The sequence below is a fragment of the Bombina bombina genome, chromosome 2, assembly GCF_027579735.1.
Source record: "Bombina bombina isolate aBomBom1 chromosome 2, aBomBom1.pri, whole genome shotgun sequence".
Lineage (NCBI taxonomy): Eukaryota > Metazoa > Chordata > Amphibia > Anura > Bombinatoridae > Bombina > Bombina bombina.
Genome location: NC_069500.1, coordinates 89,943,006 through 89,957,316, shown reverse-complemented (window position 1 = coordinate 89,957,316; position 14,311 = coordinate 89,943,006). Strand labels below are relative to the sequence as shown.

Below are 14,311 nucleotides of genomic sequence, written 5' to 3'. Positions count from 1 at the left end.
GCTTCAACATAATATTTCAAAGCTCTAACCACATCCAAAGAATGTAAAGATCTCTCCAGAGAATTCTTAGGATTAGGACACAATGAAGGGACAACAATTTCTCTACTAATGTTGTTAGAATTCACAACTTTAGGTAAAAATTTAAATGAAGTCCGCAACACCGCCTTATCCTGATGAAAAATCAGACAAGGAGATTCACAAGAAAGAGCAGATAACTCAGAAACTCTTCTAGCAGAAGAGATGGCCAAAAGGAACAAAACTTTCCAAGAAAGTAATTTAATATCCAGAGAATGCATAGGTTCAAACGGAGGAGCCTGTAAAGCCCTCAGAACCAAATTAAGACTCCAAGGAGGAGAGATTGACTTAATGACAGGCTTGATACAAACCAAAGCCTGTACAAAACAATGAATATCAGGAAGTTTAGCAATCTTTCTGTGAAAAAGAACAGAAAGAGCAGAGATTTGTCCTTTCAAGGATCTTGCAAACAAACCCTTATCCAAACCATCCTGAAGAAACTGTAAAATTCTAGGAATTCTAAAAGAATGCCAAGAGAATTTATGAGAAGAACACCAAGAAATGTAAGTCTTCCAGACTCAGTAATAAATCTTCCTAGACACAGATTTACGAGCCTTTAACATAGTATTAATTACTGAGTCAGAGAAACCTCTATGACTAAGAATCAAGCGTTCAATCTCCATACCTTCAAATTTAATGATTTGAGAACCTGATGGAAAAATGGGCCTTGAGAAAGAAGGTCTGGCCTTAACAGAAGTGTCCAAGGTTGGCAACTGGCCATCCGAACGAGATCCGCATACCAAAACCTGTGAGGCCATGCTGGAGCCACCAGCAGTACAAACAAACGCTCCATTAGGATTTTGGAAATCACTTTTGGTAGAAAAACTAGAGGCGGAAAGATATAAGCAGGTTGATAATTCCAAGGAAGCAACAACGCGTCCACTGCTTCCGCCTGAAGATCCCTGGATCTGGACAGATACCTGGGAAGTTTCTTGTTTAGATGAGAGGCCATCAGATCTATTTCTGGAAGTCCCCAGATTTGAACAATCTGAAGAAATACCTCTGAGTGAAAAGACCATTCGCCCGGATGTAGCGTCTGGCGACTGAGATAATCCGCTTCCCAATTGTCTATACCTGGGATGTGAACCGCAGAGATTAGACAGGAGCTGGATTCCGCCCATACAAGTATCCGAGATACTTCTTTCATAGCCTGAGGACTGTGAGTCCCTCCTTGATGATTGACATACGCCACGGTTGTGACATTGTCTGTCTGAAAACAAATAAACGATTCTCTCTTCAGAAGAGGCCAGAACTGAAGAGCTCTGAAAATCGCACGGAGTTCCAAAATGTTGATTGGTAATCTTGCCTCCTGAGATTCCCAAACCCCCTGCGCTGTCAGAGATCCCCATACAGCTCCCCAACCTGAAAGACTCGCATCTGTTGAGATCACAGTCCAGGTTGGACGAACAAAAGAAGCCCCTTGAATTAAACGATGGTGATCCAACCACCAAGTCAGAGAAGATTGAACATTGGGATTTAAGGATATTAATTGTGATATCTTTGTATAATGCCTGCACCATTGGTTCAGCATACAAAGCTGAAGAGGTCTCATGTGAAAACGAGCAAAAGGGATCGCGTCCGATGCAGCAGTCATGAGACCTAGAATTTCCATGCATAAAGCTACCGAAGGGAACGATTGAGACTGAAGGTTTCAACAAGCTGAAACCAATTTCAGTCGTCTCTTTTCTGTTAGAGACAAAGTCATGGACACTGAATCTATTTGTAAACCCAAAAAGGTTACCTTTGTCTGAGGAATCAAGGAACTCTTTGGTAAATTGATCCTGATTGATCCTGATTGGTAAATTGATCCTCCAACCATGTCTTTGAAGAAACAACACAAGTTGATGAGATTCTGCAGAATGTAAAGACTGAGCAAGTACCAAGATATCGTCCAAATAAGGAAATACTGCAATACCCTGTTCTCTGATTACAGAGAGAAGAGCACCGACAACCTTTGAAAAGATCCTTGGAGCTGTTGCTAGGCCAAACGGAAGAGCAACAAACTGATAATGCTTGTCTAGAAAAGAGAATCTCAGGAACTGATAGTGATCTGGATGAATTGGAATATGAAGATATGCATTCTGTAAGTCTATTGTAGACATATAATGCCCTTGCTGAACAAAAGGCAGAATAGTCCTTATAGTCACCATTTTGAATGTTGGTATCCTTACATAACGATTCAATATTTTTAGATCCAGAACTGGTCTGAAGGAATTCTCCTTCTTTGGTACAATGAATAGATTTGATTAAAACCCCAGACCCTGTTCTGGCATAATTACCCCAGCTGACTCTAGGTCTGAAGCACATTTCAGAAACGCCTGAGCTTTTACTGGGTTGACTGGGATGCGTGAGAGAAAAAATCTTCTCACAGGCGGCCTTACCTTTACACCTATTCTGTACCCTTGTGAAACAATGTTCTGAATCCAAAGACTGTGAATCGAATTGATCCAAACATTTTTGAAAAATCATAACCTGCCCCCTACCAGCTGTGCTGGAATGAGGGCCGCACCTTCATGCGGATTTAGGAGCTGGTTTTGATTTTCAAAAAGGCTTGGATTTATTCCAGACTGGAGAAGGTTTCCAAATGGAAACTGTTCCTTTAGAGGAAGGGTCAGGCTTTTGTTCCTTATTCTGACGAAAGGAACGAAAACGATTAGCAGCCCTATATTCACCTTTAGATTTTTTGTCCTGAGGCAAAAAGGCTCCTTTCCCCCCAGTAACAGTTGAAATTATTGAATTCAACTGTGAACCAAATAATTTATTACCTTGGAAAGAAAGAGAAAGCAATGTTGACTTAGAAGTCATATCTGCATTCCAAGATTTAAGCCATAAAGCTCTTCTAGCTAAAATAGCTAAAGACATATATCTGACATCAATTCTAATGACATCAAAAATGGCATCACAAACAAAGTTATTAGCATGTTGAAGAAGTTTAACAATGCTATAAGCATTATGGTCTGACACTTGTTGCGCTAAAGCCTCCAACCAAAAAGTGGAAGCTGCAGCAACATTAGCCAAAGAAATAGCAGGCCTAAGAAGATTACCTGAACATAAATAAGCCTTCCTTAGAAAGGATTCAAGCTTCCTATCTAAAGGATCCTTAAACGAAGTACTATCTGCCGTAGGAATAGTAGTACGTTTAGCAAGAGTAGAGAGAGCCCCATCAACTTTGGGGATTTTTTCCCAAAACTCTAATCTGTCAGATGGCAAAGGGTACAAATTCTTAAACCTTGGTGAAGGAGTAAATGAAGTACCCAGACTATTCCATTCCCTAGAAATTACTTCTGAAATAGCATCAGGAACTGGAAAAACTTCTGGAATAACTACATGAGGTTTAAAAACTGAATTTAAAAGCTTATTAGTTTTAATATCAAGAGGACTAGACTCCTCCATATCTAATGCAATCAACACTTCTTTCAGTAAAGAACGAATAAACTCCATCTTAAATAAATATGAAGATTTATCAGTGTCAATATCTGAGGCAGAATCTTCTGAACCAGAGAGATCCTCATCAGAAATAGGTAAGTCAGAATGATGACTGTCATTTAAAAATTCATCTGAAATATCCGAAGTTTTAAAAGACCTTTTACGTTTACTGGAAGGAGGAATCACAGACAGAGCCTTCCTAATAGAATTAGAAACAAATTCTCTTACTTTAACAGGAAAAACAACAGGTAATGGATTATTACTAATGGAGACATTATCTGAGTTAGAAAGTTTATCATGACAACTAACACAAACTACAGCCGGAGGAACAGTTACCAAAAGTTTACAACAAATGCACTTAGCTTTGATAGAACCAACATCAGGCAGCGTCTTTCCAGAAGTAGATTCTGATCCCGGGTCAGGTTGTGACATCTTGCAATATGTAATAGAAAAAACAACATATAAAGCAAAATTTATCAAATTCCTTAAATGACAGTTTCAGGAATGGGAAAAATGCAAAACAAACAAGCCTCTAGCAACCAGAAGCAACAAAAAAATGAGACTGAAATAATGTGAAAAAACTGGCGCCAAGTATGACGCCCACTTTTTTTGGCGCCAAGTATGACTCCCACATTTTTTAGCGCCAAAAACGACGCCCATATTTTTGGGCGCAAAAAAACGTCTGTAACACACATGCATCAAAAATGACACAACCACGTGAACTATGGCGCCGGAAATGACGTAATTTTGCGTCAAAAAAGGTTGTGCCAAAAATGACGAAATAAATTGAAGCATTTTCTGCCCCCGCGAGCCTAACAGCCCGCAAGGAAAAAAGTCAATTTGAAATTTTTAAGGTAAGAAAAAATATTTATTCATATGCATTTTCCCCAAAAATTAAACTGACAGTCTGAAAGAAGGAATACTGATTATTCTGAATCAAGGCAAATATAAGTTTAAAACATATATTTAGAACTTTACATATAAAGTGCCCAACCAAAGCTTTGAGTGTCATAAATAGAAATAAGATTTACTTACCCCAAGACACTCATCTACATATAGTAGATAGCCAAACCAGTACTGAAACGAGAATCAGTAGAGGTAATGGTATATAAGAGTATATCGTCAATCTGAAAAGGGAGGTAGGAGAAGAAATCTCTACGACCGATAACAGAGAACCTATGAAATAGATCCCCTAGAGGAAGACCATTGAATTCAAATAGGCAATACTCTCTCACATCCCTCTGACATTCACTACACTCTGAGAGGAAAACCGGGCTTCAGCCTGCTGCGAAGCACATATCAACGTAGAATCAAGCACAAACTTACTTCACCACCTCCATGGGAGGTAAAGTTTGTAAAACTGAATTGTGGGTGTGGTGAGGGGTGTATTTATAGGCATTTTGTGGTTTGGGAAACTTTGCCCCTCCTGGTAGGAATGTATATCCCATACATCACTAGCTCATGGACTCTTGCTAATTACATGAAAGAAAAGATTCTTCAAGCAGTGGTGCCTTCCGTTTAGGTTACCTGTCCGTCCCGTATCATCTGTGTAGCTTGGGTATTGAATCCCATTTGAAATTAAGATGATCCGTGGACTCATCGTGTCTTAAAAAAGAAAAGAAAATGTATGCTTACCTGATAAATTTATTTATTTTTTGACACAATGAGTCCATGGCCCGCCCTGTTCTTTTAGAAAGGTTGTGGGTTATTGTAAACTTCGGACACCTCTGCACCTTGGCTTTTCCTTTCTCTTCCTAACTTCGGTCGAATGACTGGAATGACTGAATTACTCGAGTGGGAGTTGAAGGGAGGAGCTTTTTAACATCTCTGCTGTGGTGCTCTTTGCCTCCTCCTGCTGACCAGGAGGTGAATATCCCATTAGTAATTAAGATGATCCGTGGACTCATTGTGGCAAAAAAGAAATACATTTATCAGGTAAGGATACATTTTCTCTTTCAGACTGCAGGGCTGCAGTCTCCTGAGAGAGTTATGGCTCATTACACGAGGGCTGTCTCTTCTTTTTGGGCTTTCAAAAATGAAGTTTCTGTGGAACAGATTTGCAAGGCTACAACTTGATCTTTCTTACATATTTTTTTAATTTTTTTTTAAATTTTGATCTTTTTGCTTCAGGTGAGGCTTCTTTTGGGAGAAAGGTTATTCAAGCGGGGTGCCATCTGTTTAGGTCTGCCTGTCTTGTCCCTCCCTATTCGTCTGTGTCCTTTAGCTTGGGTATTGATTCCCAACAGTAATTAATGAAACCGTGGACTCACAGTATCTTAGGAAAGAAAATGTATGCTTACCTGATAAATTTCTTTCTTTCTGGATACAGTGAGTCCACGGCCCTGCCCTTTTACTCCAGTCAATTCTTTTGGCAAAACTTTAAGGCACCTTTACACCTTGTGTTACTTCCTTTTTCTTCCTTTTCCTTTGGTCGAATGACTGGGGGTTGTGGGAAGGGAAATGATACTTAAAGGGACATTATACACTCATTTTTTCTTTGCATAAATGTTTTGTAGATTATCTATTTATAAAGCCCATAAAGTTTGTTTTTTAAAAAAAATGTATAGTTTTGCTTATTTTTAAATAACATTGCTCTGATTTTCAGACTTCTAACCAAGCCCCAAAGTTTTATGTGAATACCGTCAGCTACCTTCTCCAGCTTGCTCCTGTTTGTGTAAAGGCTCTTTTCATATGCAAAAGAAGGGGGGGGGGGGAGTGTCTTATTTACCACTTGCAGTGGGCTTTCCAACAGCCTTTTCAACAGAGTTAAACTGAAAGCTTCTAAGTACGTTTTTAAACCATTTTATACTGGATTTTTATATCAGTATCTGTGCATCTTATTCTTTATAGTAGTGTCTATTACATGCAGTTATATGAAAATGAGTGTATACTGTCCCTTTAACAGGTTATCTGTGGTGCTCTTTGCCTCCTCCTGCTGGCCAGGAGTGATATTCCCAACAGTAATTGATGAAACCGTGGAAAGAAATACATTTATCAGGTAAGCATACATTTTCTTTTCCATGGTATCTAAACTAGAGCACAGGTGAGATAATCAGCTGGTTTAGTAAACGTGGTTACTAATCTGATTATCTCACCTGTGCTCTAGTTTAGATACCATGAAAATCTGGCCCGTTAGGGGTATTTGAGGACTGAAGTTGATAAACACTGCTGTACAGCGCTACAAAGTATCTCTTCATCTGTTTTCTTATTCAGTTAGAACTGTTGAATAGCCTTTACTTTATGATGCTTGTGAAAAGAAAATCTTCATTTTATTAATTTTATTATTTTTTCCTGTTTTTTTTCTTTCTTTCCCAGAAGCCAACAAGAAGCCGCTGCTAAAAAGTTCTTTTGATGAACGGTTTCATTGTTTGTATTCGTACTTCATGATATGAGGGATTTTTTAGTACAAAAATGTTTCATTAGATTAAATTATTGAATTGATGTGAAACAAAATGAACTTTTTGGTTTATTAATAGATGGCAACAGACTTGGCATATTTTCTAATTTAAACTCAATTTAAAAGTTTGTAATTTCAGCTGGTTGCGTTCAGTAACTGCTGTTGTCCCCGGAGTTGCTGCCAAACATCTTTTTAACTCAGGGCAACAGTTTTCTTTTCTCTAGAGGAGAAAATCAGTTTTTTTCAAATGGTCAATGCAAAGTAATTTTCTTTGGGGGTTAAACAAAAAATCACCCAAATGAAGTTATTTATTTCTTCTCATGACTGAATATATTTTCATCAAATATAAAAAAGGATCATAGTATTAAATCAACAAGAATTTAATTAAAAGTGATCTGTTACAGAATAAAATGTTAATTTTTATGTTTTTTTTTTTTTTTATAAAAAAAATTTCTTTTGTAATGAGACTAGAGTTTTGTTTCGCCTACTTTTCCTTGATTATATCTTATAATCCTGAAGATTGCAGCACAGGGGCTACATTTTGTAAGCACACACATTAGATGTGGTTATGTCGCTTGTTAATCAGCATGTGACAGAAGAAGGCCGGAGGAGGGACCCATAGCTACAAAGTCAACAGAAACGAGTGCATGAAAATAGGGAATATATAAAATGCTACTCTTTAGAGAATTTTATTTACTAGCGTTGTCAATCAAGAAATACAATACTCTGACCTCTTAAAGGGACATGAAACCCAAAAAATGTATTTCATGATTCAGATAATGAATACAATTCTAGACAACATTCCAATTTACTTCTATTATGTAACTTGCTTCATTCTTTAGATATCCTTGGTTAAAGAAATAACAATGCACATGGGTGAGCCAATCACACAAGGCATCTATACGCAGCCACCAATCAGCAGTTACTGAGCATATTTAGATATGGTTTTCAACAGAGCATATCGAGAGAAAAAACATAATTTATGTAAGAACTTACCTGATAAATTCATTTCTTTCATATTAGCAAGAGTCCATGAGCTAGTGACGTATGGGATATACATTCCTACCAGGAGGGGCAAAGTTTCCCAAACCTTAAAATGCCTATAAATACACCCCTCACCACACCCACAAATCAGTTTAACGAATAGCCAAGAAGTGGGGTGATAAGAAAAAAGTGCGAAAGCATAAAAAATAAGGAATTGGAATAATTGTGCTTTATACAAAAAAATTATAACCACCACAAAAAAAGGGTGGGCCTCATGGACTCTTGCTAATATGAAAGAAATGAATTTATCAGGTAAGTTCTTACATAAATTATGTTTTCTTTCATGTAATTAGCAAGAGTCCATGAGCTAGTGACGTATGGGATAATGACTACCCAAGATGTGGATCTTTCCACGCAAGAGTCACTAGAGAGGGAGGGATAAAATAAAGACAGCCAATTCCTGCTGAAAATAATCCACACCCAAAATAAAGTTTAATGAAAACATAATCAGAAGATTCAAACTGAAACCGCTGCCTGAAGTACTTTTCTACCAAAAACTGCTTCAGAAGAAGAAAACACATCAAAATGGTAGAATTTAGTAAAAGTATGCAAAGAGGACCAAGTTGCTGCTTTGCAAATCTGATCAACCGAAGCTTCATTCCTAAACGCCCAGGAAGTAGAAACTGACCTAGTAGAATGAGCTGTAATCCTTCGAGGCGGAGTTTTACCCGACTCGACATAGGCATGATGAAATAAAGATTTCAACCAAGATGCCAAAGAAATGGCAGAAGCTTTCTGGCCTTTTCTAGAACCGGAAAAGATGACAAATAGACTAGAAGTCTTTCGGAAAGACTTAGTAGCTTCAACATAATATTACGAAGCTCTAACAGCATCCAAAGAATGCAATGATTTCTCCTTAGAATTCATAGGATTAGGACATAATGAAGGAACCACAATTTCTCTACTAATGTTGTTAGAATTCACAACCTTAGGTAAAAAAATTCAAAAGAAGTTTGCAGCACCGCCTTATCCTGATGAAAAAGAGAAAAGGAGACTCACAAGAAAGAGCAGATAATTCAGAGACTCTTCTGGCAGAAGAGATGGCCAAAAGAAACAAAACTTTCCAAGAAAGTAATATAATGACCAAAGAATGCATGGGTTCAAAAGGAGGAGCTTGAAGAGCCCCCAGAACCAAATTCAAACTCCAAGGAGGAGAAATTGACTTAATGACAGGTTTTATACGAACCAAAGCTTGTACAAAACAATGAATATCAGGAAGATTAGCAATCTTTCTGTGAAAAAGAACAGAAAGAGCAGAGATTTGTCCTTTCAAGGAACTTGCGGACAAACCTTTATCTAAACCATCCTGAAGAAACTGTAAAATTCTCGGTATTCTAAAAGAATGCCAAGAAAAATTATGAGAAAGACACCAAGAAATATAAGTCTTCCAGACTCTATAATATATCTCTCTAGATACAGATTTACGAGCCTGTCACATAGTATTAATCACAGAGTCAGAGAAACCTCTTTGACCAAGAATCAAGCGTTCAAACTCCATACCTTAAAATTTAAGGATTTGAGATCCTGATGGAAGAAAGGACCTTGCGACAGAAGGTCTGGTCTTAACGGAAGAGTCCACAGCTGGCAAGAGGCCATCCGGACAAGATCCGCATACCAAAACCTGTGAGGCCATGCTGGAGCTACCAGCAGAACAAACGAGCATTCCTTCAGAATCTTGGAGAATACTCTTGGAAGAAGAACTAGAGGCGGAAAGATATAGGCAGGATGATACTTCCAAGGAAGTGATAATGCATCCACTGCCTCCGCCTGAGGATCCCGGGATCTGGACAGATACCTGGGAAGTTTCTTGTTTAGATGAGAAGCCATCAGATCTATTTCTGGGAGTTCCCACATTTGAACAATCTGAAGAAATATCTCTGGGTGAAGAGACCATTCGCCCGGATGCAACGTTTGGCGACTGAGATAATCCGCTTCCCAATTGTCTATACCTGGGATATGAACCGCAGAGATTAGACAGGAGCTGGATTCCGCCCAAACCAAAATTCGAGATACTTCTTTCATAGCCAGAGGACTGTGAGTCCCTCCTTGATGATTGATGTATGCCACAGTTGTGACATTGTCTATCTGAAAACAAATGAACAACTCTCTCTTCAGAAGAGGCCAAGACTGAAGAGCTCTGAAAATTGCACGGAGTTCCAAAATATTGATCGGTAATCTCACCTCCTGAGATTCCCAAACCCCTTGTGCCGTCAGAGACCCCCACACAGCTCCCCAACCTGTAAGACTTGCATCTGTTGAGATTATAGTCCAGGTCGGAAGAACAAAGAAGCCCCCTGAACTAAACGATGGTGATCTGTCCACCACGTCAGAGAGTGTCGTATAATCGGTTTAAAGATATTAATTGAGATATCTTTGTGTAATCCCTGCACCATTGGTTCAGCATACAGAGCTGAAGAGGTCGCATGTGAAAACGAGCAAAGGAGATCGCGTCCGATGCAGCAGTCATAAGACCTAAAATTTCCATGCATAAGGCTACCAAAGGGAATGATTGTGACTGAAGGTTTTGACAAGCTGATATCAATGTTAGACTTCTCTTGTCTGACAAAGACAGAGTCATAGACACTGAATCTATCTGGAAACCTAAAAAGGTTACCCTTGTCTGAGGAATCAATGAACTTTTTGGTAAATTGATCCTCCAACCATGATCTTGAAGAAACAACACAAGTCGATTCGTATGAGATTCTGCGAAATGTGAAGACTGAGCAAGTACCAAGATATCGTCCAAAATAAGGAAATACCAATACCCTGTTCTCTGATTACAGACAGAAGGGCACCGAGAACCTTTGAAAAAATTCTTGGAGCTGATGCTAGGCCAAACGGTAGAGCCACAAAACTGGTAATGCTTGTCTAAAAAAGAGAATCTCAGAAACTAAAAGTGATCTGGATGAATCGGAATATGCAGATATGCATCCTGTAAATCTATTGTAGACATATAATGCCCTTGCTAAACAAAAGGCAGGATAGTCCTACAGTTACCATCTTGAATGTTGGTATCCTTACATAACGATTCAATATTGATAGATCCGGAACTGGTCTGAAGTAATTGACCTTCTTTGGTACAATGAAGAGATAGAATAAAACCCCAGCCCCTGTTCCGGAACTGGCATAATTACTCCAGCCAACTCTAGATCTGAAACACATTTCAGAAATGCTGAGCCTTTGCTGGGTTTACTGGGACACGGGAAAGAAAAAAAATCTCTTTGCAGGAGGCCTTAACTTGAAGCCAATTCTGTACCTTTCTGAAACAATGTTCTGAAACCAGAGATTGTGAACGGAATTGATCCAAATTTCTTTGAAGAAAACGTAATCTGCCCCATACCAGCTGAGCTGGAATGAGGGCCGCACCTTCATGGGTACTTAGGAGCTGGCTTTGGGTTTCTATAAGGCTTGGATATATTCCGAACTGGAAATGGTTTCCAAACTGATACCGCTCCTGAGGATGAAGGACCAGGCTTTTGTTCCTTGTTGTGAGGAAAGGAACTTTAGACCTAAATTTACCTTAAATTTAGATTTTTTATCCTTTGGTAAAAAAGTTCCCTTCCCTCCAGTAACAGTTGAGATAATAGAATCCAACTGAGAACCGAATAATTTATTACCCTGGAAAGAAAGGGATAGCAAAGTTGACTTAGAAGACATATCAGCATTCCAAGTTTTAAGCCATAAAGCTCTTCTAGCTAAAATAGCTAGAGACATATACCTGACATCAACTCTAATGATATCAAAGATGGTATCACAAATAAAATTATTAGCATGTTATAGAATAATAATAATGCTATAAGAATTATGATCTGTTACTTGTTGCGCTAAAGCTTCTAACCAAAAAGTTGAAGCTGCAGCAACATCCGCTAAAAATATAGCAGGAGTAGAGACAGCCCCATTAACCTTAGGGATTTTGTCCCAAAACTCTAATCTGTCAGATGGCACAGGATATAATTACTTAAAACGTTTTAGAAGGAGTAAATGAATTACCCAAATTATTCCATTCCCTGGAAATTACTTCAGAAATAGCATCAGGGAGAGAAAACACTTCTGGAATAACTACAGGAGATTTAAAAACCTTATTTAAATGTTTAGATTTAGTATCAAGAGGACCAGAATCCTCTATTTCTAATGCAATTAATACTTCTTTAAGTAAAGAACGAATAAATTCCATCTTGAACAAATACGAAGATTTATCAGCATCAACCTCTGAGACAGAAACCTCTGAACCAGAAGAACCATTATCAGTATCAGAATGATGATGTTCATTTAAAAATTCATCTGAAAAAAGAGAAGTTTTAAAAGACTTTTATGTATACTAGAAGGAGAAATAACAGACATAGCCTTCTTAATGGATTTAAAAATAAAATCTCTTATGTTATCAGGAACACTCTGAGAATTAGATGTTGACGGAACAGCAACAGGTAATGTAACAGTACTAAAGGAAATTTTATCTGCATTAACAAGTTTGTCATGACATTCAATACAAACAACAGCTGGAGAAACAGATACCAAAAGTTTATAGCAGATACACTTAGCTTGGTAGCTCCAGCAGCGATTTTCCTGAAGTATCTTCTGACTCAGTTGCAACGTGGAACATCTTGCAATATGTAATAGAAAAAACAACATATAAAGCAAAATTGATCAAATTCCTTAAATGACAGTTTCAGGAATGGGAAAAAAATGCCAGTGAACAAGCTTCTAGCAACCAGAAGCAATAAATAATGAGACTTAAATAATGTGGAGACAAAAATGATGCCCATATTTTTTAGCGCCAAATAAGACGCCCACATTATTTGGCGCCTAAATGCTTTTGGTTCCAAAAATGACGCCACATCCGGAACGCCGACACTTTTGACGCAAAAAAACGTAAAAAAATGACGCAACTTCCAGCGACACGTATGACGCCGGAAACAGAAATAAAATTTTGCGCCAAAAAAGTCTGCGCCAAGAATGACGCAATAAAATGAAGCATTTTCAGCCCCCACGAGCCTAACAGCCCACAGGGAAAAAGTCAAATTTTTTAAGGTAAGAAAAAATGATTGATTCAAATGCATTATCCCAAATATGAAACTGACTGTCTGAAAATAAGGAATGTTGAACATCCTGAGTCATGGCAAATAAATGTTTGAACACATATATTTAGAACTTTATAAAAAAAGTGCCCAACCATAGCTTAGAGCAGGGGTGTCCAAACTTTGCTCTCCAGAGGTTTTGGAACTACATTTCCAATGATGCTCAGCCAGCATTTTATCTAGCTGAGCATCATGGGAAATGTAGTTCCAAAACCTCTGGAGAGAAAAGTTTGGACACCCCTGGCTTAGAGTGTCACAGAAAATAAGATTTACTTACCCCAGGACACTCATCTACATGTTTGTAGAAAGCCAAACCAGTACTGAAACGAGAATCAGTAGAGGTAATGGTATATATAAGAGTATATCGTCGATCTGAAAAGGGAGGTAAGAGATGAATCTCTACGACCGATAACAGAGAACCTATGAAATAGACCCCGTAGAAGGAGATCATTGAATTCAAATAGGCAATACTCTCCTCACATCCCTCTGACATTCACTGCACTCTGAGAGGAAAACCGGGCTCCAGCCTGCTGCGAAGCGCATATCAACATAGAATCTAGAACAAACTTACTTCACCACCTCCATGGGAGGCAAAGTTTGTAAAACTGAATTGTGGGTGTGGTGAGGGGTGTATTTATAGGCATTTTGAGGTTTGGGAAACTTTGCCCCTCCTGGTAGGAATGTATATCCCATACGTCACTAGCTCATGGACTCTTGCTAATTACATGAAAGAAAAGCAAATTAGATAAGAGAAGTAAATTGGAAAGTTTAAAATGGCACGCTCTTTCTAAATCATGAAAGAAAAAAATTGTGTTACATGACCCTTTTAATAAACACATACCAAGATAGCTGCATTAAAAATGTAATCTACTGTTAAATTGATTCCCTTGAATATCAAACATAATCATATTGTTTCTCCTTTTTCTAGTTTTAAAGGGATATAAAACCCAAAACGTTTCTTTTTTATGATTCAGAGAGAGCATGGAATTTTAAACAACTTTCAAGTTTACTTCTAGTAACTTTTTCTTGTATCTTTTGTTGAAAAGCAGGGGACACATATGCTTAGGAGCCGGGCATTTCTGGAGCACTATTCATTTGAAGAGCACTATATGGCAGCACTATTTCCTGCCATGTAATGCTCCGGATGCTACCTAGGTATCTCTTCAACACAGAATATCATGGAAACAAAGCAGATTTGATAATACAATTAAATTGGAAGCTTTTTAAAAATGCTCTGTTTGAATCACAAAATAATTTTTTTGTTTCATTTCCCTTTAACTCATATTATTAAATC

At 38.1% G+C, this 14,311-nt stretch overlaps 1 protein-coding gene across 1 annotated transcript in view; it reads left to right on the top strand.

The window, feature by feature from the left end:
* The window catches only part of LMAN1 (lectin, mannose binding 1), a 99,909-nt gene extending 92,544 nt beyond the window's left edge, over positions 1-7,365 (top strand). The window contains exon 13 of the mRNA XM_053701171.1: positions 6,817-7,365. Coding sequence (XP_053557146.1) covers positions 6,817-6,853 — 37 coding nt within the window. The 3' untranslated portion in view covers positions 6,854-7,365. The remainder of the gene's footprint in view (positions 1-6,816) is intronic.
* The last annotated feature ends 6,946 nt before the right edge of the window (positions 7,366-14,311 follow it).